We start from the raw sequence: 18326 nt of genomic DNA, 5'->3' as shown, positions 1-18326 counted from the left end.
AGAATTGGAAAGTTTCATTATATTGAGAAAAATAACTCAAAAATTTTAATGCATTTTATAAAGCATTTGAACATATGTAGATTAACACATATATTGATATATGGTTAAATACAACATTACTTACCCTCCTTAATGATGATTCAGCATTAACTGCATTTTCTGGGTGAACCCACTTAGAAGAAGGTAGACCAAGTCCTGAGTATGCATGCGTTCCATTCGGATATTGCCAAATAATTGGATAAAGACCAAGCTGACTATATGAAGCAGAAGGATGGGCTTGTCCAAGAAGGTGAGGTGACTGATGCTGTAACAACTGTTGTTGTTGCTGGTGTGCTAGTGCCAAGTGGCTCAAGCTGCTGGCATGAGCAGTTTCTAATCGTGGGTGGCCACCAAGTAAGGAGGAAGTGGGCACTCCAGGTAACACAGCAGGAAGTAAATGAGGGTGGTGAACAGAATGGTGTGGACCACTCGTCAGAGGGTGAGTGTTAATGGTAGGCAATGGAGTTTGACTAGATGATCCAGCCAGTAGGTGGGGTGCAGGAGTTAAGGCAGGGTGATGGGTACCTGGATTTAAACAGGTTCGATGGGATGAAGAATGAAGAGGGAAAGGATGTTGGTTTAAGAAAGGTGACATGTGATTAGCTCCTGTTTCTGATCCAATAAGTGCAGGATCTCTGTAAACTGTGAAATGCTCATTTTTATCAATGATTAGAGGGCTCTTTGTAGTATCCAATGTACTGCCTCGAGAAGGAACTGGATGAAAACTGCATCTTGATAACTCATGTTCTATCTTATTTACCAGTCTTCTTTCACCAGCAGCATGGCTGTTAACATAAGTGGCCTTAGACTTTAGAGAATCAGGAGAATGGGTAGTTTTAGATTTAACAACTTCAGGTAAGGGACTAGATTTTGTCTTGTGAGCATCTACTGAAGCATTAAGTTTAGATTTTATATTCTCTGGGGGTGGACTTCGCTTACGCAGCTTATCTTCCATCACAGAAACTGAGCTTAGAGAAGATGCGTAAGAGACATACTGATTTTTCTCTTTTTCCATAATCAGATGATCATTTCCTGATGGAGCATTCTTAACATTTGATTGGGTTAAATCTACTTTAACTACATCACTGACCCAACTCTGGTCAGAATCCTGTTTTGCTGTTTCCAAGTATTTTGCATTTGCCATAGAATGTTTTGAATCACCAACATTAGAATCCATTTTCTGAAGTGTCTGAAGGCCAAAGGTATTTGAGTTTTCCTGAGCCACCTTTTCAGAGTTAGTGTCATTTGTAATGTCAATAACACATTTTGGTGTGGGTGGTCTGGATGTAAACTGTTCCTTCGGTAATAATTCCATGGTATGTGTTTTTTCCACATTTTCCTGAAGAAGTAAATCATTAGAATTATGATCAGAAAGTGCGGCCTGTTCTGATGACTGAATAATAATTTTTTCTTGAAGCTGAGAGTCAACAAGCTTCTGCTTCTCTGTTTCTTCATGTTTTTTATCTTCTTGTATTTGATCCCAAGGAGGCTGGCTATCCATTAGTGTCTCCTCTCCTGCCTTCTCATTATTTTGGGATTTTTCTTCTTCGCCATTTACCTTTGAAGTATTTTTATTTTTCAATTCATTCTCTGGTTTCTGCTCTAAGGGATTATTTATTATTCTCTTATTTGAATTTTCTGAGTCACTGTTCTCAGAAAAGTCTGAAATGTTGTCTGTTCGTAGTCTTTTCATATTTAGTTTCTTTTCATCCTCCTCAGGTTTCCTTCTTTTGTTCATCAACTGTTTGTTTTTACCTTTAGGATTTTCTGCAAGATTTAAAAAAAGTTTTATTTTTCATATCAATATTAAATAAGTACATTTTAAGTATACTTTTTAAAAATTCTCATTCCCTTAAAAAAAAAGTGGATCCTACCTCCTCGTCCTATATAATCATATTTTTCCTCCTTCATCTTCTCTTCATCTGGTACGCTGCTATCTGAGCCCTTCCTCCTATTCGAACGGATATTTCTTTGTTGCTGTTGCTGGTGTGTATTCTGTTTTGGTACAGCAGCTTGGGAGTTCATTGCTGGTCTGGGACTATTTGCCTGGGCACGTGTATAATGACCCTAAAAAAAGAACCAGTTGATAATGATTTGGTTACTACCTGATCCTAAATAATTTAAGGAAAAAAATATTTATAATAATCCAGAACTAACAACACACATACGTGAACAGCGTTGCTATTTTGACTGGCACGAGACCTTCGCCGTGATGTAATGCCAATATTTTCACCTTTTAACAAAGAGTGAACAACATCATCCAGAAAGGTCATTTGAACCATAGAAGGATCGACATTCTGTGGTTCTAATACCTAGTCCATGACACAAAAGAAGAATAAAAATTAAATCCAATCAGTTAACCAATTTGATCTTAGGTACACATTCATTACTGAGTAGAAATGTCTAAAAATCAGTCTGGAATCCCTAATTTATATAACATACTGTTATACTTGTAATAAGTCAAATTTAACAATCATAGAGAAAATTATGTTTTTAACTTTCTTCTGAAACCTAATGCTGTATCTATGCTAACCAAAATTTAAAAACCAAATGTTTTCATTTCAAGTACACCTCGAAAAACAAGGATAAAAATAGTGAGTGTAATGCTAAGTTTAAAAATGCAGTTTAAAAAAAGGAAACAATTTCAAAAAGCAGGTATAAAACTAAAAGGGTAAAGCTTAATTAAACAGGACAAAAATTGAAGACAAAATTGTTTAAATAACACTAATAATAATTTGTAAAAGACAGGTTAAAGAAAGAACTATTTTAAAAACTAAAAGCAATTTTGTTCCTCACTGAGATGTGAAAGTTTATCACCATTTTAGGAAAAAATATCAATAAATAATACAGTTATAAATTTGACTAAATTTTAATGAAAGCATTCAGATTGTTTATAAACAGGGACTCATTTATTCGCATACTCTCTACAATCCACACAGGTAGGATGGTGTAAACATCTATTTTTTCAGGAAAATAAACTATAGCTTCAAAATACTTGAAATCAACTCTTTCAGACTGTTACTCAAAAATTTCACTTGAAATTTGTATCCTTATTACTCACCATAAAACTTAACGGAGCATACCAACTCCGAAATTTAGTGTGAAAAGGACTACAGTGTATGTTAAAGTTCTCATCAGTGCAAACATCTCAGAAATATTTTATCCCTGGAGAAATAAGATAGCTAACTTTATGAAAAAATTTAGCTGGCCTAAAGATAAAAAAACCCAAAACACTATCAACTAATAGTCTGATGTCTCTATTTCAGAAATTTTATCAATGTTGAAATAAATTTGGCATCATTATATCCCTCTGAACTAAAGAGAACTTAATAGGATTGTATGACTAAAATAACAAAATTATTTACTGTCAATCTGCTGATCCATTTTTGGGGTGACATGGAATATCTGAATTGTAAACATTTCTCTAAAAAATATTAGCTGGACTATTTACCTGATCATTCATAACGATCATGGTGCGAGTGAAGAGATCATGATGAGTAATTATGCCAGTAAACCACTGGGTGGCAGAGTCTTGTCTATATACTCTCACTCTGTATCCATTTAAGGAATAAGGACCTAAAAAGAAAAAATAAAATAAAGAAAGAACCCACAAGAAATAAGGATATCTTAAATGGGTATATTTTCTTTTAAAAACTACCTTTTCAGAGAAACATGAGTGATGTTACAGATGAATGATATACTTGAGTATCAGTTCTCAAAAAAATGTATTACAAGACAAGTGAATATATGTTAATGATACCTAAACACACTCTACTAGACAGACACAAATACTAATTCAATGGAAATAAAGTAACTAAGCCAGAGAGAATGTCTCTGGGATCAAGAAAGAAACTGGTATGATTTCAAAGGTATTTAGGAACTTGATGCCTCAGCTGCCAAAAGTCTTAAATCATGTAGAGACTTAAGTGAATTTATAAATTCACTTAATGCTTTGATACTAAAGAATTAAATGCCTTTTACAAAGCTTTTGACACTAAAATGCTTTGTAAAAAAATATGGTATACATTTGGATTAAACTTACTTTTTAAAAAGCCATCTACACATAAGTATGCCATATCTTTATAAAAATATGCCGGTTAAAAGTCACTCCACAGAGGAACATATAGAGTGGGGCAAGTAGGTTTACTGTTGTGAAAGACTTTATTCTTGTATTATTTATTAATTATTATATAATTTTCCATATGAACTGTAAACTTACTTTTGCACCATGATGTATAATGGAGACAAATTTTTTCCTAATTTACAGGTACTAAAATGACATGAAGTAATTAGAATGTTAACAAGAACTGTCAAGTAAGGGGACATGTGTGCTAGTGCACCTTAATGGGAGTACTTACTTATACAGTAACAATTTACAAAGTACTTTGAAAATTTGCAAGTGCTCACTTAATCTTCAAATCTTAGGCACAGTTTTTCACTTTTACAAAAATTAAGAAAGTGAGGTTGATAGGTTAAATAAATTAAGTGAAATGACTATGACTGGATTTATCTTTTGATTTTTAGATCAATGTTTTCTTCTACAGTGGTATTTAACATACCAATTAATGGTTTACTATTTATTAGCCAGTTTTAAAATTCTTTATGCCAATTATCAGCCTAAAATATAAATCAACTAACAGATCTGTAGAAAGTATTCTATATGACCTGCAAATTAAATATACTCATGTCCATATAAAGTATATAAACTATAGTCTTTGCTCACTATGAAAGAATAAGACTACAAATTTCTTTCTGAATGTAATATAGAAAAGACGTACAGAATAACTTCAAATAACAATCAAATTTCAATTCCCAACCAAACAATTAGGCTTAGCCTCACATAATTCTGCATAAAATGGCAGGAACTATACTGCTGTAGTATTTTCACCTCTTAAGAATATGATAAGGAAATAAAGTTATTAAAAAAGATTAGCCTGGTTTCTCCATTAAATAAATTGGAAGGAAAAGGAAAAAAAAGGTAAGACAGGTAACAACCAATCAACTTGTGAATTTTTAATGCCCTGGTTTATTAATATATCACTCAATCTCATTAAAAATCATTCAAGACATTTATGAGACAAATGGAAATTCTGAGCATCCAGTATTTGATATTAAAAAACTACTAATGTGGGGAGGGGTAAAAAAGGACAGAAAAAAACTATTAATTTTTTAAACATAATGGCATGATGGCTTTAAATATAGACAGAATGTGGCAATGTCTGGAATTTCATAAAAATAAATGGGAATATAGATGTAGCAGGATCCACCATGGTTATACAGTTGCTGGAGCTTGGAGACAGATGCATAGAAGCTCACGGAAATATGTTTTGACTTCCCCATATTAAAAGTTTGAAGGGTATTTAGCCTTCTGCTGCCATACCCATACAAAGCAACTTCAGGATTATCTCTATTAATGCTTAATTGGCATGAAAATTGAGGTTTCAGATAAATATGGGAATTTATCAACAGAACCCCTCGAATAAACACTCAACATAATATCGATACTTCACACATCATCCTAGTTTCAATTCAGTTTCATAAAAGTTTGATTACATTTACATACTGATTTTAATGACAGAAAAAGACATCACTAAGAATTATAAAATCTCATTTGTTTGAAACTCATATATTGTAGACAAACTTGTAACTTACTAAAAAAAGAAAAACCTAAGAGTAGTGTTATGATAATCACAGAGGAAGGCGAACTGAAATAGGCCACTTTTATCAGATACCAACAGCACTCTTCAAAGGAAATCATTTGTGGCTTTAGGCAACCCGCTCCTGCAAACCTCGCTTCCTTTCCCAGGAAGGACACACCTAAGGCAATCTGTAAATATGGAAATTTTTCCTATCAACAAAACATCTGTGCGGCTCTAATTTCATGCCAGGCAGTTAGCTCAAATCAGTTAATAAATTGGTAAAGTTACCAACTTTCTATTATTATAATTTTGATTTTGTTATTTTTTCCCAGAACTGTATATAACTCAAAATATTAGACTGGACTTTCAATTTATATTGCACATAATGGAAACCACCTAAACCAAACAAGAGAAAATGCCCAGTTAAAAACAAAAAACAGAAAGAAACACAAAACAAAACTTCAAAATAGTTACCTTGCATAAAAATCTCCTGAACCTTTTGTTCCTTTACCCAAATTTTCACTTCTTCCTGAAGTTGCGGGTTATCCCTGAGAACTGGGTTTAGGCTGTCTATGTCGTCCTAGAATTAGATAGAAAAAAATACCCACGTTATGCTATTGTAATGTTAATGTTACTGATTTTCCCTCCTATACATTCTAAGAATTGAAAGATATTCCTTGATGTAAATGTATGCAGAAACACAAATTCATAAGTTACAGTTCATTAGTAATTATATAATAATAGAACACAAAAATTAATCCATGGTAAAATTTGCTCCTTGACAACAATGTCCTAAAGGTAAAAGCTAAAATTTACTCATGTGTTTGTAACTTCAAGTATGGTCTTATACAAGTCACTCTTGAAAAGGGTTTCACTGTTAGAAAGAATATGCAAATGAAACAATATCAGGTCAACTAAGATTGGCAGCAAGAGTCAAGTTGAATAATATTTTAGCGACAATATAAATATACATCGATGAATTACTGTCTTCCCATAATGCTTTAAATGTTAGTTGTAAATGACAAAAAGTCATTATCTACTATCTTGATTTAAATGTCATTAGTTCTGTCCTACTCAAACTCATCTGACCAGTAACTTCTGTTAAAAGTTTTATTTTTCAAGCCAGTGTCAAAGCATCCAGGCAATCAAAATTACATTATTGACGGCATTATCCTTGTAACAGGGTGGATCTAGACACAGAAACAACCGGTTCTCTCGATGGAGATGTGAATCACACAGTCACATGGTTTCCCACAATCTGTTGGTCTCCCGCTGGACTCTCTGACATTCTGTTCTCTCTCTCTCAAAGCACCTCTGCTGCTCCTGCATTTGAGATCAGCGGCAGGAGCCCTAGAGTAGAGCTGGGAAGAACAACAAAGCAGCACTGTCAATTGGCGGCCCTTTAAAAAACAGACTGGTAGATGATGGAGACCAGTGAATAGAAGGAGCTAAATGAAGGGAATTATATCTGTTGAATAAAAATAATCTGGCAATTTGGAAAAGCCAAAGTGGCTGAACAGTAAAAAGAAGAACTCCTCATCAAGCAGAGTCAGCCATATGCCACTATCCTCTCAAGTTCATCTAAGTAAAGCTTTCCTTCTCATTTCATCCCTGCTTTTAGGGACAACTCTGAATTTTGGAATAATATTGTGGTAGATACTCTGATCAATTTCTTTCCTACCTGGTGAACACTAACAGGTGAAGTCCTTTAAAGCTATTAAATATGTTTCTTGAAAGAGATATGGAAGTGGTACTTTATACCAAAGTAAATAACTAGAGTGAAAAGTGTCATACAAAAACGTAGATAAAATTTGTCATTTTGAAAAAAAAAAATGCCCATGACATGTCTTCTTTTTTGCAAAAAACTTTCTGGGAATCCATTTTCTGCACTCCATACCCTTAAGAATATATGGTACACTTAGCTAACATCATCGTTTTCAGACTGAAAAATAACATGGGGATTTCAGACTAGAACCCTCTTGATACACCCCAGGTGACACCAGTCTATATGACAGACAAAACACAGGAAACTTTCTATTTCCCAAGGAAAACCATTACCATGTCCAGACAGCTATGAGAGCTATCAAGTTCTTTTAAAATCTTTCTTACTTTAACTGTCATATACACATCCAACCTTAAAGCCTTGTAGTCAAACACAGAATTCCTAACTTAATAGTCCTTCAAACATTTGAATTCTGGTTTTATGTATCTGTAAACTCAAGTCTTTTCTGGTCTGAATACCCACCACATACAGGTACAAGTATGATCTACCTGTTCTGTGTACTGAAATTTTACATTTTAAAACTACTGAAATATAAAGTTTATTTGCTGAACATTTATTTATATTTTACTTATTCAACAGGTTAAAATAATTGGCTGTATTTCCAAGATCATTAAGACAACATACAGTATCTTCTCAATAACAATCAATATTCATTTTTAGTAGAAAAAGCATACCACTAAAAAATGGTAATCTGAATGACCTTTACATTAAGTTCAAATGTCTGTGTATAATATACTATACTATACCCACAGAGTAACTAATATCTGCCTCTTTCCACCTTAATATGGTTTTATAAGATTTTTAAAAATACCAAAACCAAACTTCTGATCAAGAGGGTGGCACAGGCAAACACAGCTTGCCTCCTCACACAACCACATCAAAATTATAACTAAATTATAGAACAATTACCATTCAGAACTGAGAGATAATCAAGTGGAAGTCTGACAATTACAAAATTAAAGAAACCACATCCATCCACACTGGTAAGAAAGGTGGAGACAAAGAAATGTTCCTACATAAAACTTGTGCTGGATAAAAATTCTGGAGGGGTATTTTGGGAGGAATAAATCCCAAACCTATACCAAGCCCCAGCCCAGGTTTCCAGTGCCAGAAGGTAAGTCCCCATAACTTCTGGCTGCAAAAACCAGCAGGGATTGAGTCAGTGGAAGAAAATTCTGGAGTTCCAAGGAGTTCCCCTCAAAGAACTCATACATGGACTTACTCATACTCACTCCCTCTGAGTTCCAGAACTGGGGTAGCAGCTTGAAAGATACCAGAGGCATACAGGAAGGAAATTAAGTGTCTAGCATCAAGGTGAGAGCTGGGGGACACCTTTCTCCCAGAAAGGAAAGAGGGGAGAAGCCACTGTCCCTTTTCAAAGTACCCCCTGCCCACTGTGCCACAGAAATATATCTGAGACTCCATTAACCTGACCAACATGGTCTGCCCCCTCCCCCTGAAGATCCCCTGAGGCTCCATGCCACCAAACTTACAGCTGTTAGCAGTGGTTTTTCATTGAATTGGCTGGTCTTGGCTCAAGCTTCATAACTTCAAAAACCCTATCAAACAAGCAACAGCAGGCTGCAGTGAACCCCCAGGCCCATACCTATTGTTGAGTGGCTCAAGGCCTGTAACTAGCAGCAAGCAGCTTAGATTCAGTTTGGCTTTGCCTGGGAATCTCCAAGCACAGCACAAGTAGTAGCCACCTCATATTGCTTCATAGCCAAAGCAAGATGGCCCTGGGCAACACACAGGTGGGGACTGCCCTTGGTTTGCACCACTTAGGAAACCCAAAGAACCTGCCCATCCAGTGGACAACTATACGCTATGTTGAAACACTATCACCCTGCCCCTGTACAGCTGATCATCCATCCATAGATGGCAGAGGTTCTTGGTCAGGGTCACAGCCAATCCTTGCAGCTGACTGGCATGGGTGAATCCTCCCACTGATCTGCCAGCCACAACCAAGCCTCAAATACAAAGGGAGGGTGTACTCAGCCAACAGGAAGGGTGCACATCCAGTGCCCAGCTTTGGTTGTAAGAGAGGTTGTGCCATGGGACTCTTCAGGATACCAACTACATTAGGCAATAATACTAATACAGGGAGCCATAGATAGAAGCTCTACCTAATACATAGAATAAACACAAGAAGGCTGCAAAACAAGGAGAGAAAGAAATGTAGCCTATATGAAAGAACAGATCAAAACTCCAGGAAAGAAAACTACATGAAATGGAGATTAGCAATCAGAGGCAGAGTTCAAAACACTGCTTATAAGGATCCACAGAGAAACAAAGGACACACTAACTGAAATAAGAACAACTTACAGGGAAATGAGTAGAGTGGATTAAGGTGAGAATCAAATCAATGATTTGGAACATAAGGAAGCAAAAAACAACAAGAATAAAAAAGAATAAAAAAAACCACCCCAGGGTAACGCAAGCAGCCTCTGGGACAATTTCAAGCATTCCAACACTTGCATCACAGGGGTACCAGAGACTGGAAATCTATTTCAAAAAATAATGAAAGAAAAAATCCTTAATTTGGTAAAGAAAGTAGATATGCAAGTCCAAGAAACGAGACTTCCAAACAAGATGGATGCAAAGAGGTCTACTCCAAGACACATCATAATTAAAATGCCAAAGGCTAAAGATAAAGAGAGAATCTTAAATGCAACAAGAGAAAAGCAGTTAGTTACATACAGGGAAGTTCCCATAAAACTCCCAATTGATTTCTCAAAAGAAACTTTGCAGGATAGAAGGGACTAACAAATAATATTCAAGGTTGTGAAAAGCAGGGACCTACAACCAAGTTTGTTCCACCTAGCCAAGCTATCATTCATTCATTCATTCATTTTAAGATTTTATTTATTTATTTTTAGAGAAAGAGGAAGGGTGGGAGAAAGAGAGGGAGAGAACCATCGATGTTTGGTTTCCTCTCATGTACCCCCTACTGGGGACCTGGCCTGCAACCCAGGCGTGTGCCCTGACCGGGGATTGAACTGGCAACCTTTCACTTCACAGTCCAATGCTCAATCCACTAAGTCACACCAGCCAAGGCCCAAGCTATCATTTAGAATTGATGGGAAGATAAAGAGCTTCCCAGACAAGGAAAAGACTGAATAAGTGCATTATCACCCAGCCATTATTATATGAAATATTAAGGGGATTTACCTCAGAAAAATTATGAACAATGAAATGGCAAAAATACATTATCTATCAACAACTGAATCTAAAAAAAAAAACTAGCAAACAAGAACAAACAGAATCATGGATAAGGAAAGCATTTGATGGTTGCTAGGCAGGGGAAGGTTAAGAACAGTATAGGAAATACCGAAGCCAAAAAACTTAAATGAACTAAAGAGGGGAAATGTGGGTGGGAGGGGGTGTGCAGAGTGGAGTAAGTGAAGGGGGGGAAATGGGACAACTATGATAGCATAATCAATTAACTATTTTTTAAAAAATAGCACTGGGTATATAAAATACAGTATAGGAAATGGAGTAGCCAAAGAACTTATATGCATGACCCATGGACATGAACAATGAATGGTATGACAATTGCCTGAGGGAGTGGGAGGTGCTGGATGGAGGGGGGCAAAGGGGGAAAAATTGAGACAGCTGTAACATTATAATCAATAAAATAAAATTTGAAAATACCAAGACCAATTTTCTTAAAACATCCAATTCTGAATTATCCATGGTATTAGGTAACATAATTACTAAATTAAAATCCATAATTATCAAAACGTAGTCTGGTTATGATAGTCATTTTGTTACTAAACTCCTCTATGTATAGTACTGTGAAAATTACAGGTATTTTCTGTTTATTGTACTAATCATTCCCATTGTCAGCCTTTTAAAGAGGATCACAAAAATATAAATTATTAGTTCTTGTAAGAGTTGCTAACAGGTAGGCAAAGTTTCTCCCCTCTATTTTTTTATTTTAATTTTTCAGAACAATACTTGAAAAGATTTTATTTATTTATTTTTAGAGAGAGGGGAAGGGAAGGAGAGAGGGAGAGGAACATCAGTGTGTGATTACCTCTTATATGCCCCCTACTAACGATATGGCCTACAACCCAGGCATATGCCCTGACTGGCAATCGAACCAGTGACCCTTTGGTTCATAGGTCAGCCCTCAATCCACTGAGCCACACCAGCCAGGGCTCTCCCCTATATTCACTGACTTGAACAATTTTGTGAAAGGGCTAAAAATCAAGGTAGGATAGACTCACAGAGATAAGAAATTAGGATCTGTAATTAAAAGTGCTATAAATATTCACTATCTTTCACAGAATGCAATTGACTGATGATGAATTCCAGCTGCCTGGTGTTTGAGATTAAAAGAATAATTGCACAATATATCACTTTTTAGTAACTGTAAAGTCATCTGCACAATTTTAATTTTGAATAACTAAAATGTTTAACTACCCAGAGAGAAAATGAATATCATCTTCTGTCAATATCTTCTTTTCCATACACCCTGTCCTATGTATTAATATTGCTAGTTATGACCTCTAGAAATGGAGCTTGTAATTGTAAATGACTAACAGGGAACAAATCAGTTAAACAGGATCTACTTCAGTAGAAACTTATATAAAAAACATGAAAAAAGTTCTTAAAAATGCCTTAAATGCAGTTGTACACTATCCTGTTAACGTGTGTGGTGTTCCTATTTTTGCAATAATGAGCATTTTAGCTCTAGTTGAACACTAGTGGGGCACTGATAAAAATAACAAAGAAAAATAGCTAACATGACTGCATTTTTCATGCTTCCAATTCTATCCATTTCACATCATCAGTTAATCCTAAGAATTTAATAAAGTAACATTAAATTATCCAATATCAAGAAGGCTCTGTAAACAGCACAGGTTAATAGAGCTAAATGGTCTGTCCTTTTCATAAAATGAGAACTGTAAATACAATTGAAGGTTTGAATTATATTCACAATGGTGGTTTACAGGATTATATACATATTAGATGCACATTTATAAAAAATCTCTGGTTACAAGTTGTTGAGATGATGGAAACCTTAGTTCTCTGAGCTCCAGTCAAGATAGAGGCCTAGGTAGACACACTTAGCCTCCTTGTACAACCATAAGAAAGATCAAAGCTAACTTCGAAACAAAAAATACCCAGAACTGCCAGAAAACTGAATTATTTGGAAGTCCGACAACCAAGGATTTAAAGAAGCCATATTCATGCAGTTAGGAAGGGCAGAGTAACTCAGCCATCAGCAGAATTAGCAGGCGTCCATCAGCAGAATTAGCAGGCCAACATTCACATGTGGTGGATAAAAATTTGGAAAGATACCTAGGGAACAACTGATCCCAGCCACAGGCCAGACGGTGGAGTCCAGGGTTCCAGCACCAGAATATAAGGCCTCATAACGTTCGGCTGTAAAAACCAATGAGGTTAAAGCAGTGGAAGAAACTGCCAGTCTCTAGAAGAGTCTGTTTAAAGGGCCTGCATGGACCTGTAACTTATGCAAACCCATCCACTTTGGGACCAGGGCTACAGCTAGAGGAGTGCCAGTTGCACACAGGAAGTGGGTGAAGTAAGTTAATAGAAGTGAGTGCCCAGCAATCCTCCAGCAGCCAGAAAGAGGCACTGTCCCCTCTCTGACCCTTCCCACTAATTGAGCCACAAAATGGTGAAGCGGATTGTCAGAGCCAATACTTAGGGCTCTGCCCTATATAAAACAGGTGTGCTAAGACAGGGAGTCAAAGCAGCTCTACCTTATACAGAGAAACAAACACAGGAAGCCTGCTACATTGAGGAGCCAAAGAAATATGGCCCAAGTGAAAGAACAGAACAAAACCTCAGAAAAATAACTACACGAAATGGAGATAGCAAACCTATCAGATGCAGAGCTCAAAACAATGTTGATGAGGATGCTCAGAGAACTCAGAGTATGGCAAAAGCACAAGGGAAGAAATGAAAGTTACATTATTATTTTGTGTCTTTTTAAAAGAGAACAAAACTGACTTCAATAGCAATTAAGCCCCATTTTTAAAAAGTTAAGCTTTAGAAGTAATGACCTGTTACAAATAGCATGGGTGGCCTTAGCAAGTTCTTGCAAAACACAACCAAAGGCACTGACTGGTCAAAGACATTAGTGAGCATGCTTATGGTCACCAGTGAATTGTGAGGTGGGGCCTATGCTTTGGATTACAGGTACAGAGAAAAAAGAGATGGACTATTTTTACTTACATATCATACTTACATTTTTATTTAAGAACTTTATACTTTTTCTTCTTCAAGTCTTTTTGTCAACAGTCTTAACAATCACCTAATCCATAAATTACTATAAAATGAAGGCACTAACCTTCTCTTCTCATCCAGCGATTTTCAACATTTTTAATCTCACAACACACATATACTAATTACTAAAATTCCATGACCCACCAAAACATACATTTTTTGCCAATCTGACAAAAATACAAAAACCAATAATTTTGACTCATCCACACTGCATAAGCATTTATTGTGTTGTCACTTTTTATTTGATAATCTAAAGGAAAAAGGCTCAGTGCCTCTCACTAGGTGGGAATTGAATGCTTTAAAAATTCTTTCAAAACAGGTTAAAAAATCACTCTTTTAGAATAATCTTGCCTTTCTGACATTGTCCTGATGTAAATAACCGATCAATATTTCCAAATTGTTTTATTTACATTTCATGGCTCTTAGTTTTAGAAAGACAATTTTATGAAGCACGTAAATGTTATAAAAGATAAAACTGTATTAGGCCCTTTGCAATAACAATTTACCTTAACCCATAAGAATGAAAATTAGAAAGTGATATTTAGTTCATGATTCATTTCAGAATTACTCCAACTAAACCAGATAGCATGATCTGAAATTATCAAAACCAGAGTATTTAGGATGAATATTCCATCATCCTCAAAAATCTACCTTGAAGCTTCCTGCCACTGAAAGCAACCAGGCATTACATATGCATCCAAATATTTAAGGAATCTCCCCTTGAAACTTAGATTTGGCATTACTTACTATTATTTATATTTATATCATTAGATAACTAAAATAGAAATGGTTATGATTAATTTAAATACCTACATAGCATGAGAAACTATAAAAACATTATAATTTCTAAAGTTTCAGAAAGTTTCAAGATTTTAAGCAGCTGTTTGTTTCTCTGAACTTGTGATTTCCCATATTAGTACTAACTAAAATACAATAAGGTGAAACCACATCCCTATATTATTTCATTCATATATATATATATGACTTAACAGCTATTCAAAGTTTGTTTTCTGTTTAATTAAAAAATATTTCTTGCACTGGCTGGTGTGACCTAGTGGACCGAGTGCCAGCCTGTGGACCAAAGGGTAGCCTGTTTGGTTCCCAGTCAGGGCAAATGCCTGGGTTAGGGGCCAGGCCCCCCATAGAGGGTGCATAAGAGGCAACCACACATTGATGTTCCTCTCCCTCTCTCCCTTCCCCTCTCTCTAAAAATAAACTTAAAAAATCTTTAAAAAATTTTCCCGTTTTCAAATATCGAATAATCCATAATTCCCATGAACTTAAATGTTGCTGTTAATATTATTTAAAGTGAGAAAGGTTCTAATTGCAGTGATCTCTCCTTCCACTGAATATTTTAAGTTATTCTCTCTACTAGCTAATTTTGACATACTTTGATTTAGAAAAGTGACTTTGGCCTGGAGTCTTTCATCAAAAGTTATCAATACAAAGAAACAAAGAAATAATCACATCAAAACTGTATATTTAATATAATCCAATTTAGAAAATGTTGGCATACTTTTAGTCAACTCTTTACAGTTAAAGATGTATCCAGTTAATCTTTAAACTAAAATATGCTCAAGGGGGCATTATTATTTTTCAAAGTCTTCATAGCCTATCAATAACTTATAATATTTGCCCAATGTATTTTTCCATAGGGATCAGAATATAATCATTACTTCTTAAAAATAACCTTTACTCACTGATTTAGACACAGATCAAATTATTGTTCTACCTATTTATGCACTCACTATTTATCTTTTTTAATTGATTTAATATTTATTGTATTTCTTTCCATTACAATTTAGTCCCCTTATACACCCTCCCGCCCAGCATTCACCTCACTGTTGTCCATGTCAATGAGTCCTTTTTCTTTTTCGCTCAAATCTTCTTCCCCATTTGTTTCCCCCACTTGCTGTCATCTTGCTTTATCTGAGTCTGTCCCCATTTCTCTCGTAAGTTCAGTTTGCTCATTAGATTCCACATGCGTGAAATCATACAGTATTTGTTTATCTGATTGGCTGGTTTATTTCACTTAGCCTAATGTTCTCCAGGGCCATCCATACTGTCCTAAGCATAGGATTTTCTTCTTTTTTTCTTATTCCAGGTGAATAGTATTCCATGGTGTAAATGTCCCACAGTTTTCTTAGCCACTCATCTATTGATGGACACTTGCACTGCTTCCGTATCTTGGCGATTATAACACTGCAATGAACACAGGGTTGCTTATGTTTTTTCAAATTACTGTTTTGGGTTCCTTTGGACATATTCCTAGAAGTGGGACAGCTGGGTTGAAAGGCAGATCCATTTTTGATTTTTTGAGGTATATGCTTACTGCTTTCCACAGTGGTTATACCAGTCTGCATTCCCACCAACAGTGAGAAACAGTTCTCCTTTCTCTACATCCTCTCCAGGACTTGTTTGTTGATTTATTAATGATAGCCATTCTGTCAGGTATGAGATGATGATATCTCATTGTGGTTTTAATTTGCATCTCTCTGATGATTAGTGACACTGAACATGTTTTTCATATGTCTACTGGCCATCTGTATATCCTCTTTGGAGAAGTGTCTCTTCAGGTCCTTTGACTATAATTTTAATTGGACTGTTTGAGGTTCAGCTTTGCTATGTTCCTTACAAATTTGGATATCAACTCCTTATCAGATGTCAGTGAATATGTTCTCCCATTCTGTGAATTATCTTTTTATTTTGTTGATGATTTCCTCTGCCATGTAAAAAGTTCTTAGCTTGATATGGTCCCACCATTTGATTATTTTTCCTTTGATTCCCTAGCGTGGGGAGATGTATCTGATAAAATATCACTTTGAGCTATGTCAGAGATTTTGTGGCCTGTTTTCTTTTATGATTTTTATGGTTTCAGGGCTAACATTTAGATCTTTGATCCATTTTGAATTTATTCTAGTTTGTGATGTAAGAAGGTACTCTAGTTTCATTTTTCTGCATGTATCTGGCCAATTTCCCCAACTCCATTTATTGAATAAACTATCATTCTCCCATTGTACATATTTGCTTCCTATGTCAAATATTAATAGATTATAAAGGTATGGGTTTATTTCTGGGCTCTCTCTTCTGTTCCATTGATCCATTGATCTATGCCTGTTTTTATGACAGTACTATGCTATTGTGAAACTAACCAACCTGTAAATCAGCAGCCAGGCCTAAGCTCCATGGGGTAGCACTGAATAATCCCCATAGGCCAGGCAGGGCTATCTGCAGGAGAGTGCCCTGCCTGAGAAAGATGGCTGCTGCAGTATGGAGAATGATTCAGCACAGGGATCCTGGGAGCTATTCCTTCCATTCTCTTAGAGCTTTCAACTTCAGGCTTTCCTGAAGCATTTCTACTCCACTCTTCCCTCCCTCTGCTGGAGCCCAGGGAAAGTGGCTGCAAACAAAATTTGTGCCTAGACCCTTAAAGAGGTTCTGTGTCTCTGGCTGTCTCTCCCTGGCAGACAGAAACCCCTTTCTGGCTCTGGTGGTGTAGTCTGGGGAGCCCAGCTTGGGGTTTAGACCCTATACTCCTCAGGGGGGATTCCCTGGCCACTGAAACACAGCATCCCCCACCCCCACCCCCACCCCAACCAAGTTTAGCTACTGCCCATGGGAACCCAGCCAGCCCTCTTGTGCCTCCTCCACACACCCTACCAGTTTGATTGCAGTGAGGTGTCATTTTCCGTCTGTCCATGGTTACAAGGCTTCTCTCTGGCTAGTATTTAGTTGGTTATTTAGGCTGCTTTCTCTATAATTGAGTTTTAATTCCAGTTTGGTCCCGAGAGGAAGTTGGTGTAGTGTCCACTTACGCCTCTGCCATCTTGGATCTACATTTACTGGTTGATTCATACATGTGCTCTGACCAGAGACCCCACCCCCAGTATTAGTTTACTGGGATGATGCCAATTATAACTCAGCCACACTGGCCAAGGCTCACATATTCTTGATATAAGGAACTTTCACTTTATTCTTAAATGCAGAGTACTATATAGTTATCTAACTTTATTAGGAATACAATGTTTCTTGTTCAAGTCTACCAGTATTTTTCCAGAATTATTACTGTTAGTATTCTTGTTAAACATTTAAATGAGTTTTGAATGATCTACTCCAATTCTGTTTTTCTAACAGTCCTTGTCATTGCAGGAAGATTTGGTAGACCAATAGGTTTTCATGTATAGCTCTGTATGTATTTTCTACCCAACAATTAACTTTCAAGCAATCTCAGGAAACAGATGAGTAAAAAAACAAAATTATGTACAAGAAGGATCTCTCTCTTTTCTAAAATAGAAAAAAAGTGTTTTTAGTTGCTCATATATACAACAATAAAATACAACAGAGCCAGTAAAAGTATTTATGTAGACACAGTTACTGACATGGAAAGATATTAATGACACAGGAAAAAGAAAACATTACAGAATAATACTGATGTGTTTCATATTGAATTTGTTTCAAAAAACAAACACAATCTCATAGTTAAGTACAATGAGTATATACAACCCATAGAAAATAAGCTAATTTAGACTTTTTGATATTGATTGACACACTTGAAAATACTCTTTGTGTTCTCTTAATATGCTTCTTTACGACACAAGCTTCTT

The 18326-nt window shown here is 36.0% G+C and overlaps 1 protein-coding gene across 5 annotated transcripts in view; it reads right to left on the bottom strand.

The window, feature by feature from the left end:
* JMJD1C (jumonji domain containing 1C) overlaps positions 1 to 18326 on the bottom strand; it is a 242047-nt gene that overhangs the window by 50374 nt on the left and 173347 nt on the right. For 3 of the 5 annotated variants that reach the window (XM_037062686.1, XM_037062682.1, XM_037062681.1), the window contains exons 4-8: positions 6153 to 6258; positions 3491 to 3615; positions 2208 to 2351; positions 1914 to 2106; positions 125 to 1806 (exon numbers count right to left, since the gene is read on the bottom strand). In XM_037062686.1, the coding sequence (XP_036918581.1) occupies positions 125 to 1806; positions 1914 to 2106; positions 2208 to 2351; positions 3491 to 3615; positions 6153 to 6258 (2250 nt within the window). Of the gene's footprint in view, positions 1 to 124; positions 1807 to 1913; positions 2107 to 2203; positions 2352 to 3490; positions 3616 to 6152; positions 6259 to 6833; positions 7046 to 18326 lie in introns of those variants that run through there. The other 2 variants (XM_037062683.1, XM_037062684.1) reach the window with 2 other exon arrangements.

Source organism: Sturnira hondurensis, unplaced genomic scaffold, assembly GCF_014824575.4.
Source record: "Sturnira hondurensis isolate 20B ecotype Veracruz unplaced genomic scaffold, ASM1482457v3 Scaffold0014302, whole genome shotgun sequence".
Taxonomy (NCBI): domain Eukaryota; kingdom Metazoa; phylum Chordata; class Mammalia; order Chiroptera; family Phyllostomidae; genus Sturnira; species Sturnira hondurensis.
The sequence above is the reverse complement of the archived record's forward strand: the minus strand, read 5'-3'. Positions and strand labels throughout refer to the sequence as shown.